This window comes from Buceros rhinoceros, unplaced genomic scaffold (assembly GCF_000710305.1).
Source record: "Buceros rhinoceros silvestris isolate BGI_N320 unplaced genomic scaffold, ASM71030v1 scaffold19154, whole genome shotgun sequence".
Taxonomy (NCBI): Eukaryota; Metazoa; Chordata; class Aves; order Bucerotiformes; family Bucerotidae; genus Buceros; species Buceros rhinoceros.
In genome coordinates, this window is record NW_010407892.1 from 5,573 (window position 1) to 19,811 (window position 14,239).

Genomic DNA, 14,239 nt, shown 5'->3' on the forward strand with positions numbered 1-14,239 from the left:
GACACACTTTGTCTGACCCTTCAGTTGAGACCTCTCTGGCCTGGGAGACCCCACCGGAGGCACATGCCACCACCAGCACAGCTCTCAACCTCACAAGGGCACACAAGCTCCTTTCCCACGGCAAGGGGGTGCCCGTGAAAGAGAAAGAAATACATTACACCAAAGTCATCTCACCTAAAGAAACCCAAAACAACAAAAAAAGACAACAACAAAAAAGGCCCCATGATGTTACACATAATAATGGGGGAAAAAAAACACTAAAAAATTAGCACAGAAACAGTCCTAATGAGAAAAACTGCCCAGGTCCAACCTAGATTTACTAGCATTTGAAATTTCTTTGGTGCTGTAAGGACCACTCCTTTTTGTTTAGTACTCTACTCTGAAAATAAAATACCATAAGCTGGTATTTGGAACAAAAGGACAAAGTAGTCCAGGCAGACTCAAAAAAACATTAAATTCACAAAGCTGATACAAGAACAGTACATGACTAATCAAGAAAGTTTAAACTTCAATAACTCTGTCGTGCTGACCTTAAAAGATCTTGCTAACTAAATGATGAGTGTGCATGTAAGCACCATCTGCTTGCAGAGACAAAGGAATCTGTGATTCTTAACAAATGAGAACAAATCAGTCTTCAATACTATTCATTTGTCTTCTTTATAGCATAAAATCTATATAAGAATTGTTCTCTGGTATTTAAATCTATAATCTCCCAAACCAAGGTAGCTTTAATATTTGATGTATCAGCATTAGTAATTAAGTAATATAGAAACTGACTTCTTTGCCTTAGCTTTGAAGACATCTTGCCAGCTTGCAAAAGGGTCAATACATAAACAATGACTATTTTCTTAACTTTGAAATAAAACCTCCTGTAGTCTACCTTCTGGGTCCAATTCCACTAATGTGGCTTCTGTATACTTGACAGTAAAGGTCTTTTTCACAAAAATTAACCATCCATACTTAATGCCTGAGGGATTTTATAATCACTTTGCAGATGAGAAACGTTTTATTTTTGATGCTTACAATCAGCCAAAATTTAAATACTTACCATTCTGTTCCCTTCTGATATTTGAGTTCCAGGCACCCAGTCTTGATTCCCAATGATGATACTCTGTTCCTATGACAGAATACCACAGACCACACTTGCTCCTACATTTTCACAGCGGTTTGGGAACACTTTTGAAAACCACCCAGTAAAGGCACCACCCAGTCATCTATTTTTTCACAAGTCGAAAAATGCAAAACAATTTTTAGGTCCTATTGTATAAAAATGTTTCATTGCTCAATCATTGCTCTATGTAACCACACAGAGGAAGAAAAACAAAAATATTTTTAAGTGAACAGGAATTTTAAAATACACAGAAAGAGGGAGGGTTTGCTCATGCGATGAAAATTCTGAAATGCTGTATTTGACAAGTTTTAACTTTGGTTTTCTATTTTCAAAAAACTATTGGTTTTGATTTCTGTCAGAAATAGGAAATAAAAATACAACTAGTAGTAGTACACATTGTACTTAAGTCAACTACCAAGCAATTAGAGTGAAGCAAGAAGTTAAAATTTTTGACAGTTTTCTGGAATTCATAAAGGGCTGCAAAACTATTTAAAGCCTTAAGTGTCATTAAAACGGACTGGTGCTGCTAGAAACATAGTAATCAGAACCTATAAATAACAGTCAGGAAGCAGATGCCAACCGTGCCTGCACTGGTCTTCAGAAAATTCATGAACTTGGTAATGAGTTTCTATATTCAGCCACAGTGGGAAAAAAAGCATAACAAATGAGAAGCACTTCAGACAAATCTTCAGATGTGACGGAAACAATTTGAAGAAAAAAGCTCTGAAGCCATTAACAGGAGAGCTTATCTTAATTACTTTTAAAATACCTCCATTTTATCATACAGCATGAGCTTAGAAAAGGCTTTTAGCTTTTCTAACTGGCAAGATGAGATTCTGTTCCTGCCATCAGAAGAGAAGGGTTTAAGAGCCCTTTCAGAAGTGGAACCCGTACACAGATTTGCACTATGGAGGTGTATCAGTAACAGACACAGGCTCAGAGACATTTTACCATAAGTCATACTCCTAACTCACATAGAAGGCCCTTCAAGATCAACTATACAGATAGTGTACACAGACAACTAGTTCTCCCCCAAAGTCTAGGTATTCTGTTGGAAAAGGGAATGGAAGATGGGACACGAGGCTTTGCAATTATTGTAGTTTTGCTCCAGTTACTAGTAAATAACCTCTCATATCTATACTGCAAGCAACACCAGATTATCCACTGCTCCTTTCACATTCTCCAGGCTCTATCTTTGTATAAGCAGCCACCTGCAAAAAAACCACTGTATCACTCTGCAACAGCCCTGAGATTGGTAAAAAAGAAAATCAAATCCAGGTCACTGCTTTTATTCCACTGTCTGGAATAGAGGCACTTATTATCTAAACCCACAAAATACTTCAAGCTTGCTTTGTAACTTAAAGAGAGACAGCAAAGCCTATCTGCCAGATACCTATGGAACAGGATTGAAGACAGGATGATGAAAATGGATTTTCACAGGTCTGGACACATGGTCATATTTGCCTCAACCAGAATTACTTGCCAGAATTACTACTGCCTACACTTCCTAAGACAGCTTCCCACATTTTCAGATATGTCTCAGGTAGGAAGGAATATGATCACAGATAGAACTTGGGATGGAGGACCCAGTATTCTTTATTTCTATCTGCTCTAGCCCTGGAAAAACAAACAAACGCACAAAGCTTTTGGAAAACATTGCTGGAAACTCCTCATTCATGTATTATTAACTTGACGCAGATGATCTGATCATTTGCTGGTATGTCATGAGGTCCCAGCTAGGCAAAACTCCAGAAAACACGTATGCACTAATACCAAACCCACCTTTCTAGTTCAAACAGGAAATGCTTGAATTGATAACTGTTCCATTACAGTCAAACAGAGGTATTTTCAAAGGTGATGTGAAAATAAAGCATCTTCATGCCCAAAAGACACTAACTGATCCATGTCCTAAAATGGCATAAGTAATTGCCAGAGACACCAAATTTCACTTGTGAATTAAATTCAGTTGTGAATTTTCCACTTCTTGAATTCCAGATGGTCTCGTAAATGTTACCAACGAGGAAAAGGAGACAAGCTGCTGCTGCAACGTCCTTCTTCAAGCAACAGGGGATTGGATTTAAGGCCCCATCAACCAGGGACAAAGCTCCAGCTGCAGAGGTTTCTCATACACAGAATGTGGAGTGCTGGAGGCAAAGATATGAAACTGAATACTGTATCCCAGATATAATTTCTGATCAGTTTGTCTGGTTTTGCTCAGTTTGTCCTCAAAGGTAGATGTACGGACAAGGCACGAGTGGGGAAGGAAGGCAACTGAAATAGAAGGGATAGATAAAGACTTAACACATATACTCCTGTCCACGCTCACTAAGCATAGCTGACTAGGTGGAGTCATCAGAAACATCCAACAGATTATTGGTATGGAAATGGCATGTCCTCCTCTAAGTTTCCTCTGAAAGTTCATTCTAAAAGCGGAACAGCACATATTATAAGCGTGCTTCTTTTTACATGTTCCTTCAGGAATTATTTGTCTCCATCAAGGAGCTAGCAATTAATTCCTTTCATAAGAAAAGCCTTTCCACCCAACTCAAGTTTTGAATACCAGGAGAAATTTTGCAATGCTGCTGTGATCACTGACAGAGCAGCTGTATTAGCAATACATAAGCCACTTGCACGAAGTTGTTTACAGTAGCAGCTGTCTTTAACCAGCAAGGCTGAAAATGTACCAAGGACAGATGGGAATGAAACACCAAGACTCAGGCCAAACTAAAAAGGCAGAGCTCCTACCTGTCAACCAATACTTTGTAACAGCCTTTTCTAAATTTAGTACTAGCCAAGGAATAGCAGCATCTTCCTAGATTCCAGTCTTTGACCTGTAGAAAAGCATTTTTCCTGGGTCATATAAAGTTACTTTAAAGTTACTCCTACAGTAGTGGGTGTCACAAGGAATTAACTCATCTCTAGGTATATAAGAAAGATTTCTGGTCACAGAGAGATGGAATTGGTTTGAGACTATCAGCCTGGAGGAGAAAGCTATAATCCATTGCAATTGCTCTCAACTCCATTGAAGTGGAAGTCTGTAAATTTTTTACACGGGTCTAGACAGTCATCATTTCTAATTTCTTACTCTTTACTAAAATTAGAAAAATTGGTAGCAAGATTAAAAATGAGCTTGTTTTCCATAGTTGTGTTTGTTTATCATTTCACAGCAAGTGAACATGAAGCTCCCACAGAATATATTACATCATTATTATTTTGAGACCATATTCTTTTTTTTCCTAAGAAAGCATGTATTTTTTTTCCTAAGAATAATTTCTACCTTCTTACAGTAAAATACAGAAAGCTAATAAGTCCCTAAGTGGAAAAGCTCAGAAATGGCAGAAGTGAACTGAATCTATTTAAAGACCAACACGACCCTAAGTACCAACAGTGTTAGCAAACAGTACAACTAGATACCTCATTTAGCAGATTTCTCCATTTGTGCCTTTAAAAAAACCCCACACAAGCATCACTAGCTTTGGCAGCAAAGCATTAACACTACTTTGACACAAAAATTTTCAGTACCAAAACCAAACTGTGATTTATACTTACAAAGACTGTTCTGTTCACAGCTATGCCTGAGGTATTTTATCCCTGATGTCATTAAGCAGACATGAGCTGACTTGTCAGTCTATTTTAGTCTATCTAAATGATCAACAGACATACCCAAATCTTATGTGGCCAATAAATATAAAAGAATAAAACACCATGTTCTATCAACAACTCCTTTTGATCACTTTCCATACACTGAATCAAACTGCACTGAAGAAAACTGAAAAGGTGGGGGGAGGGGAGGAAAAGCTGTCTTTAGCAGAGAAAGACTTGGACTTTCAGTCCAACGTTTCTCTCAGAAAAGCAGAATTTCCAAGGATTAACACGAATCCAGAAATTACAGAAACAAAATAATAAACTGGTACAGACTGAAGAATAAAAATCATCAATCTTACTTTTAACAATTTGAATTTATAATTAAGCTCAGGAATTACAGCATGTAGCTGCACAGAGTGCAACATTAATCTTCACACAGCAGTAATGAAATTTCTGAATTATAGGAAATACAGCAGTTATTAAATGTTTCTCTAAGTCAGAAAATTTGCTTTTTAGCTTTAAGGAATATGCCATCATATCATCAAATCAATGTACTTGCCACATGTTGTCACACACTACAAAAAAAAAGGTACTAAAATCTCAGATGTGATTCAAAGAAACCCACACTGGCAGGACTCCAATGCACTGAAGTTGCATCAGTGAACAGGGCACAACGGCATTAGTTACTGAATTTCAAAGACCTTTGAAAGATATGATTAACAGTATCAGAAAAATCAGCTAGAAGCTGATTTTAATGGGTGAGTTGCAGTTCTTGGCATACTAAGTTTTACTGTGAAAGAGAAAGACATTGCAAATTGTTAATTCCTTGGAATTAGGTGAATTAGATTCAACATCACAATAAAACTCATCAAGTACTTTACAGAAGGTTGCTGCTTGTGCAACTGAGAACATTGCTGAGCATTCCAAAGATTGTAACTCAGTTTCTTAAACTTAAAAAGTCAAAGAGCGGAAGACAGAGATTAATTTTGCTCCCCGTTACAGCTTCAAAAAAGCATCAAGAATAACAATGTAAGAAAGGGTACTGGCAAAGTATTTTCTTATTAGGCTTAAAGCTTTAATGTCTATGGTATTCGGGAAAGGAACGATCGTCACTAGTACATGTTGTTGTAAAATACCATACATCTTGCTTTAACTGCAATTATGAAACCTCTCTGCGTAACAGCATAAAATTTGCACACAGCATGACTGTTTCTGATCTCCTAAGATCAAGTGCAAAACAATTTACACCAATTAGAACATTTCTTAAAATAACATGAAAATAAGCACTTCTGAGATCTTCATTATAGCAACTGGTAACATGCCACAGTTGAACACACCACATATACCACAAGTATAATTTTTAATTATTCAAATGACATTACGAACAATAATTTAAGTACATGCATAGAAAACTTTTATCAAACTTTAGTTGAAAGTATGCTACGAAGAGCCATTTTGAAACATAATTAATGCACGCTCTCACCTTCAGTGGAAGGCTAGAAATCTCGAAGATCTTTGCAATGGAAGACAAAATACCGCACATCAGTGCGGAAATCAGCATCATCACTCCAACTGCTGTTAACCAGGACACACTGCAGAAATAGCATAAACTTTCTGCTGATGTGCATACAATGACGTGAACTGCACACAGCATCAGACACATCAAGTAAAACAAAAGAGAGAATAGTGGAGGGGAGAGGGGCACTTCAAATTCTGCCCGGCTGCTCAGGGCTTTTGGAACACTGAACAAAAGCAACAGCAGAACCTAAAAAAAAAAAATAGAGTATTAATACTTAAATAATTTGTGTCAGCTAAAACATTCAAAATTCATACTAAAAATCATACTGTTGTCATCCATGTCACTCCGATAGTATACATACTTCATCCAAAAATCCTGTGAAGAACTGTGCTGGATTTTTTGTCCCCAATAAGATATCACCATAAATATATAGAATCAAAGATTGTGTTTTCATTTATTAAGGGCTTGGACACACAAGTTACCGCAGTGTAATAAATTACCATGAGCCTCCTCATCTGTGGTAACTCATCACACCATGACCTTAATTCTCTGCAAAAGTTAAGAGCTTTACTCTCAATATCAAAAGAGATCCTAAGCAAACAAATTTGACCCATTATTTGTCACCTGTAAATCCCTAAAGTTATAGATACACTCTGCCAAAAGCAACTTATCTCACAATCTTCCCAGACCAGAGACAGCTCTCATACTATCACACAAGCGTATGCTGCATTTCAAGCTTATGAATCCTCACAGTATTCGGTTTTTGTACTTCTTCTCATCTTAACTTGATTTATTCATTATATTTTTTGCTTTGCTTTAATCTGCACACGGATCAGGCAGATTTCCAAGATTCCTCTCAGGTAACTGTAACAGTAGCAACTGATAATATCATGAAAGACTTCTGCTACCCATGTACAAAACTTTACAAGTAAAGGGAATATTCAGCCACGTGCTAAAATGCTTTACAAGGGGCACAGATGGAGCTAGGACTAGACTGAGTTCAATGAGGTTGTGCTAGAGCAAGATTAAACCAAATTAAGATAAAAACAGCTGTATCAGATCATTGCCAACCTGCAATCTTTCATTGTTGCTTGTGAAGACTTCTGCCTCAAATTTTTCTGACAACAGTGAAGTAAAATAGACTAAAAAAATCCATTGTATTGCAGTAGTCTTCCTTCTTCATATCTGCTTCACTTGGTTATGAAAATACGACGTTTCACAGTATCAAACTGGCTTAGGTCTTACCTTTTAACACAGCACTTACAATTAAAACAGACAGCACTCATGATAAGAAAATGTTCAAAATGCAGTTATCTACAAATCTAAATTCAGCCCTTTTGAGTATATGCCTTGTTACCAATTCATGTCCCACAGGTATTATCCTCATCTGAACACAGGATAAATGGCATGGTCATTTCAAACCATGGCATGGTTTGAAGTCATCTGTGAGATTTTCTGCCCTTATCGATTCAGTGAGGAAAACACATATGAGAACAAAACAGTTCTGGAAAGCAAGGCAGTTTCTTGAGCATTGCACTAAGAAATCTCCCAGAAGTTTTGCACCAAGCCTTAGAGTGACCTTGCACATGTTCTTCTCAAAATTTTCATGGTTAGTAGCTGCATGTTTCTTTTGATAAAGGTCCGTTGAGTAAAATACCTTAGATGTGTTTTGTACAAACAGTAATCACCTACCACTGCATTTCAGAAAAAAAGAATAAATCTGGTGCTGACCAGAGCTTGAATGCATAGGTTCTCAAAACAAAGGAACAAAAAAGAAACACAAGCACTTCAGCTTTGCACTGAGCTTTGTCCATCTTCACATTTGCCATCTGTAGAGCAGGAAGTGAACCTACCATCTCACTTACCAAGGGCACTGTGGTACTAATTCCTGTGAAGTGGTCAGCAGGGTGATAAACCCCACTGAGCATTCTACCAGAAAGCCATTTCATATGTACTCTATACACAGAGAACAGTGTGTACAAGACAAGGCATAGAGCCCTGCCAGGAAAAAGAAGACTCAAATACTAAGTAGCTGCTCGTGTACTGTTATCCATTCCAGCCATTGAACAGGAACAGCGCTACAGAATTCCATAATCTTGTACAGCATGGGACACATACAACTAAATTAGGCTTGTAATAGATATTTCCATCTGAGGGCATGACAGTTATTCTTACAGAAGTTGTTGACATTTGTGTCATTTAAAAGGCCAGTACAAGCTTCTGCACATAAAAGGTCAGTATCCAGGCATGGTAACTCTTCAGCATGGTTCTCAAAGTATTACCTCAAGGGGTACTCCCAGCATTTGAGAACTGCCCAGTATCAATTGCAGATAAATTCCAGACATGGGATATCTTACCTTTATTCTTACATGAGATATGAAGTGGTAACCCAGTACCTTACAGTAAGTATTTATTTCAGTGTTTTACACCGATTGGTATAAAGAACAATTTTTGGAATCGTGAAAATTGCCCACACAAGGTACTGGCTGTTCCCAGCAGCTACACTCACTGTTATATAAAGAGGAATAGACAGAAAATTTTAGTCCAATTTTTTTTTTTTTTAATGCAGTAAGGCTACTAAAAAAATAGAAGGCTAACTAACATGAGAGTAATTAAAGTTGCAGAACATGTGCATATTTACCGTAACTAGTTACACCAAACCATAACTAGCTTATATAAAAAAGCTCTCTTAAATCATTTTAAAGACCAAGTTATACTTCAAAAAGAGTATTAATCTCATTCAAGCAGGAAGCCAGCCAACTCTTCAGAGTACATACTTGGGAATTCTAAAGACCAGTAGGAGTATGCACTAAGAATTCAAAAGCCAGAAATTCTAATTTTTGCACACTTAGCTTTTTCACAAAAAGATGTATTTTCATACCTCTATAATGATCACAGTCCCCATCGTCATCGAATACATATCGTATTGTGCCACTTGTTTGCTTAGTGAAGAACTCAGAGTCTTCAGGGCCTCCAAATATTGCTTCAGGACCTTTTTCCCAAGATTTAAGAGTATTTCTGAGTTATTCCCTTCTAAATACAGTTTGATCCAATTACCATGCGACTTTTCTGCTACCTTAAAATGTTCATATCCAGGATCTAAGGGAGGGGAAGAGGGAGGTGTGGGGAAAAAAGAGGTAAGAGATCAAGAACAAAGGATGATTAGAGATGTGATCATATTTTTATATTTGCGTGTGTAGTATAAAAAAATTCCATGGGGGGTTGAAACTTGTTTTCACACCTAGAAAGTTACACTATCTTCCTGCAGCAAGACCATAATGAGCCAGTTACTCAGAATAAAAACAATTAATCCCTAACCTGACAAAATGTCAGACCTCTATAAGTGACAAATGTATTAAAACATTCATTTACTCTTATAAAATGTTTCCAAGACAAATTCATTCAAATGCTTTAAATCCTGAAAAGTCATGGTTTTGGAGCCACTCGTTATCCAGACCATACTGTACAAGCCATGTGAGAAATGATAAAAGAGCTGACCTCTAGAAGAAACACCAAAGGATGGACACACTGTATCAGGGACCTTGAATTCGCTGCAAAGCTAGTGAGAGTCAGTTGGTTACACATTTAAACACAGGATGCAAGATTTTGAAGCAGTAATAGAAAAAGTTAACAGCTGAAGTGCACTTTTTGGCTTCAGGCATTCGGATTATGAATCTGGGGGAAAGCAATCCTCTTGGCAGCAAAACTTAGTAATTCTGCTACAGTGTAAGGATTCTAACTTGATTAAAAAAGAGAAAACCTGATGCTGCCACCAACCTATGAAAGCAAGACTCTTGTGGCAGAAAGGGATTTCATGAGGGCCTGTCTATGTCTAAAAAAAGAAAAATCTTATTAAAGAAAAATAATCCAAAACAAAAAAAATCCGAATAATAAAATAAAAAAAACTCAGAAAAAGCCCTCAGCCTCCAGGACATGTATTGTGGACTATACCTAGGTCATATTTTCTTGAAAAAATGTAGTTTTACTTAAGTCATCTAATAAATACATGTGTAAATGGGACTGCACGTGAGCACTGACAACACATATGACGACTGTGATCTGCTTTCCAAAGCGGGGATGAGGACAAGACCAGCACTAGACTTCCCTGAAGGAAGACATTTTAAAATCAACCTCTGAATTCCGTGGGTTCAGATTTTAATGAGAACATGCTTTTTAATATAGGTACAGAGTGAGGACCTTAATACAGGTTGAGTGAGGACAATAGGAGACACAAGAAAGAAGCAAACAGCCAAATCCTACATTTTAGAAGTCCTTTGCAAGTACAGCAGCAGTAGCTTTTCACCTACATGTATCTCCCCTCACTGATTATTCCTTACTGCATGTAACTGTTCTGGTTCATACACACTAAAGGGCAGGTGTGGAGAGACAATGATCCAGGTCAATTCAAAAGGACACTATGAAAATACTATTTTATTCTCCCATCAACTACTATTCTTTTTCATCATCAACTTCCCCATTAAAAAAGATTTACATAAAAAGCTGCAGCACAAAAAGCTAAGCCCTTTTACTTCCCAAAAAGATACATTCAGCAGTGACAATAAACAGGTTTTGCAGGTAAGAACAGAAGAGTGGGATTTCACTCACACATGGAAAAAAATGTAAACAAGCATTAAAGTAAAAAAGTAAGAACTATTTCTGTCAAAATTATCACTATGGGTCCCACATGCAACTGAAGAGCATTCTATTCACTTCACATGGAAGTTTAACTTCAAGAGCATTTATATAAATAGAACCTTAGGTCAGTGTCTGTGTTTTATTGTAACTGTGGAAAATGGTGGTCTTCCTGAAAGCACATAAGGTATGTTTTCCCTCTTCATTTCAAAGGTGCCTGACCCCACATTCCAACATGCTGTACAATATTTTAAACATTGGTCAATAACTATAGTATGCAATCACAACATAAATTGTCCACAATACAAGGAAAGCAAGAGCATAACTCTCACAAACTTGTGTCTTGTTGCATGTTATGCTATGTGTGAACATTCATATATACCTGTATTTTTTTGCAAGAAACACGTTTTGTTTCACTTCACATTAATAATCCTCACTATTTAACCTTCAAGCAAAGTTGCAGGAAATGACAACTTAAGGCCAATTTGGAAATTTTTATACATGGCCTATCGTCTTCCCATCTTGCAATCCTTACCAGTTCTTAGCTAAAAGTAGGGCAAAATATTTGCTGTACAGTTGCAGACGACAAAGGTTAAAGCAATGACTGAAGTAAGTTTGGTGTCACAAATGCTTCAGTTATAGCTCATTTTTACTCCTGGTAGATCAACAGTTATCAGACTTGAAGAAAAAACATCAGGTTCTTTGTTAAGCCTTTTCAGCAAAAGTATGTTGCTCAATCTAGATCGATTTTTAATTTTATTTCAAGTGAATGAAAATTAATGAAGTATTTCTATGCACAATTCTTGTAGACTTATGAAAGAACTGTGCTTACCATTTGTAAGTCTGTTATCACTAACAGACATTTTGTGATCATATACAGGCTGAATTCAAAGTGAGCATTTTAGAAAGCAATGTTCAGCTCAGAATGTCCACTCTTGTCTCCAGCAGACTCCAAAGCACTCTGCATGCTGATCCTGTTACTCACCAGGCTTGCAAGTATCTGCTACAAAGTAAAATTCAGCCAGCAGCAAACAATAACACATTGGGATAGCTGCCAGTGCACAGAGAGACTTTCAATTCCCTACCGTACTTCCTTGAACAGTAAATTCTCTAGAAAGTTCCTTTTCCATTATATTTGATATAAAAGTTAAATATTCATATTTTTGAGGGAATCCAGAAGTCCAGAAAGGATCATCTAAAATGAGCTTTAACACTATTTCATTAAACAGAACGCTGAAATGAGTTCAAGTTCTATTTTGAAATCAAAGTAAATCCTCTCCATACCTTCTGCTCCTGTTCCGCTCCCTTTTCACACTTTTTGCCCAGTATCCCTTTTCAATCCTTTCAGCATTTTTACTTCATGCTCATCTGCCTTTTTCCACGCTACTGCCCACTGAACCCACTCTGTCCACACTATGAAAGATGACTGTTTTAGACAAACTCATACTTACATCTTTGACATATATTAAGTGAATGATTTCAAATCCTACAGAAAGGCATAAAGGACCACAATTACCAAATTTCCTTTGAGAACTCAATGATACCTGTTCAGTAGCACGCTTGTATGCAGTAAGTATAAAACAAGAAGGGTCACAGACTCTGGGTTGTTGGAGAAGCATTTTGGTAACTGGTAGATAACACCTGCAAGTCACTCCTGCATGGCATACTCACAAGACAGGTTAAACTTGATGCCAAATCCAGAGCGAGCTTGCCCAGTTACAGGTTTCCCAAAGCACTGGCAATGGTTTTCTCGCTCAATATTACATTAGCAATTTCTGCTTCAGTCAGCCTCCAATGTTACCACAAGAAAATGGCTACACTTTCCAAGCATCTGTTCGACAACAATTTCACTTAGTTCCAGTCACAGGCAGCAATCAATTAAAAAACAAAATTATTACTGTGAGAACAGATAATGTAAAAGTGAGTTCTTCAGCTTCAATATATAAATCTCCCAGTAACAATGAAAGTAGTTCAATCAACACATGCATCTAATGCAAGTTCAGCATTAGCTCCAAATTGAAAGTGAGCACTCATTTTAATAACATCCAGCTTGCTCTCAAGCATGACTTTTCATACCATTATGAAGTGCCTTTCAAAGAAACAAGCTTAGACTAGCATTCAGATGCATGTTCAGAACATGAGAGAAGCCCTAGAGATACCTACAGCTGCCTGCCTTACACTGAGGTGTGAAATCACTCAGAAACCCAAAATATGTTTCTAGATAATTCTCCTTTCAACCTCTTCATTTTTGCCAGCTGTTTTTATTCTCCTCTTCTAGATTTTTTTAGCTGCATGAGGCTCTACTGCCTACTGTGAGGCTCCAATGCCTCACAGTAGTATTTACTAGTATGTTCCAAAGAGTTGTTCTCAAAATAATAAAGCCCAGAGTTGAGCTTCAAGTTTCTCATATAAAACTTAATTTACCTGAGGATAGGTTTAACCATGAAGATTCCTTTGTACCTCAGCAATCAGAACCCAAGTTCCATGAAATGCTGTACCACCTCTTAGTTTCAAGTAACAGATAAACTTAAAACACACTTGAAGACAAAGACATTTTTGTCTGCTGTTCCAGTGTGTTCTTAACATTGGAGTGGCTGAATGCAGGGAACTCCATGGCTTCGTTGTGAAACAGCATGTAAAGATCATTCTGCCTTCCCATCTGACTGTGATTCATCTCAATTGACACATGACTTCATTTTCTTGCATTAAAAACAAAACAAGCATTGCACCAAAAATTAATGTATACATTATGCTATAGCTTACAATGGGCAAATTTTTTCTTATCATGACTCAGTCATCATATTCAAGGTACTAATAGCTGATGCTCTATCTCTGTGCTGCAAATTACTCACTGCAGGAATACCATGTTTGTCTTCTCAGAAGAACTTTGAAGAACTCTTTGAACTGAAGAGTTTAAAATAATAACAATTTTTTAAAAAGCAGCAAGGTTTAGGCTATCCCTAAAACTATCTTTCACTTTAAACTGAAGTTCCAGTCATAGGCATTTCTCTTAGTATTCAGCTGAAATATTATGATCCACCAGTTGTTACTACCTGAGAATCTGCACTGGAAAGCCTGACCCTGCAGTAACAAATATGAAGTGTCTAATTTGGTTCTCTTCTGGGGTTTCTTTCCCTCAAAAAAACTGGCAGCACAGCTTCTCTGTGGAATTCAGAAATGGTATGGCCCAAGAATTGTTAGCACAACTCTGATGAGTGTCCAGATGGACCACAAACAAAAATCAAAGGCTCAGAAAAGAGTTAGCTAGAGTAGATTGCTGAAAACTCTGCCCAGTCAGGTCTTGAATGTCTCCAGGTATGGAGACTTCAGAACCTCTCTCAGCAACTCATTCCACTGTTTGACAACACTTACATTTAAAAAAAAAAAAGGGG

General features: G+C 37.3%; 1 protein-coding gene across 1 annotated transcript in view; it reads right to left on the reverse strand.

Moving 5' to 3' along the window:
• PIGG (phosphatidylinositol glycan anchor biosynthesis, class G) overlaps nt 1–14,239 on the reverse strand; it is a gene marked incomplete at its 3' end in the record, with an annotated part of 27,395 nt that overhangs the window by 3,003 nt on the left and 10,153 nt on the right. The window contains exons 6-7 of the mRNA XM_010134682.1: nt 9,097–9,314; nt 6,180–6,461 (exon numbers count right to left, since the gene is read on the reverse strand). Of these exons, the coding sequence (XP_010132984.1) occupies nt 6,180–6,461; nt 9,097–9,314 (500 nt within the window). The remainder of the gene's footprint in view (nt 1–6,179; nt 6,462–9,096; nt 9,315–14,239) is intronic.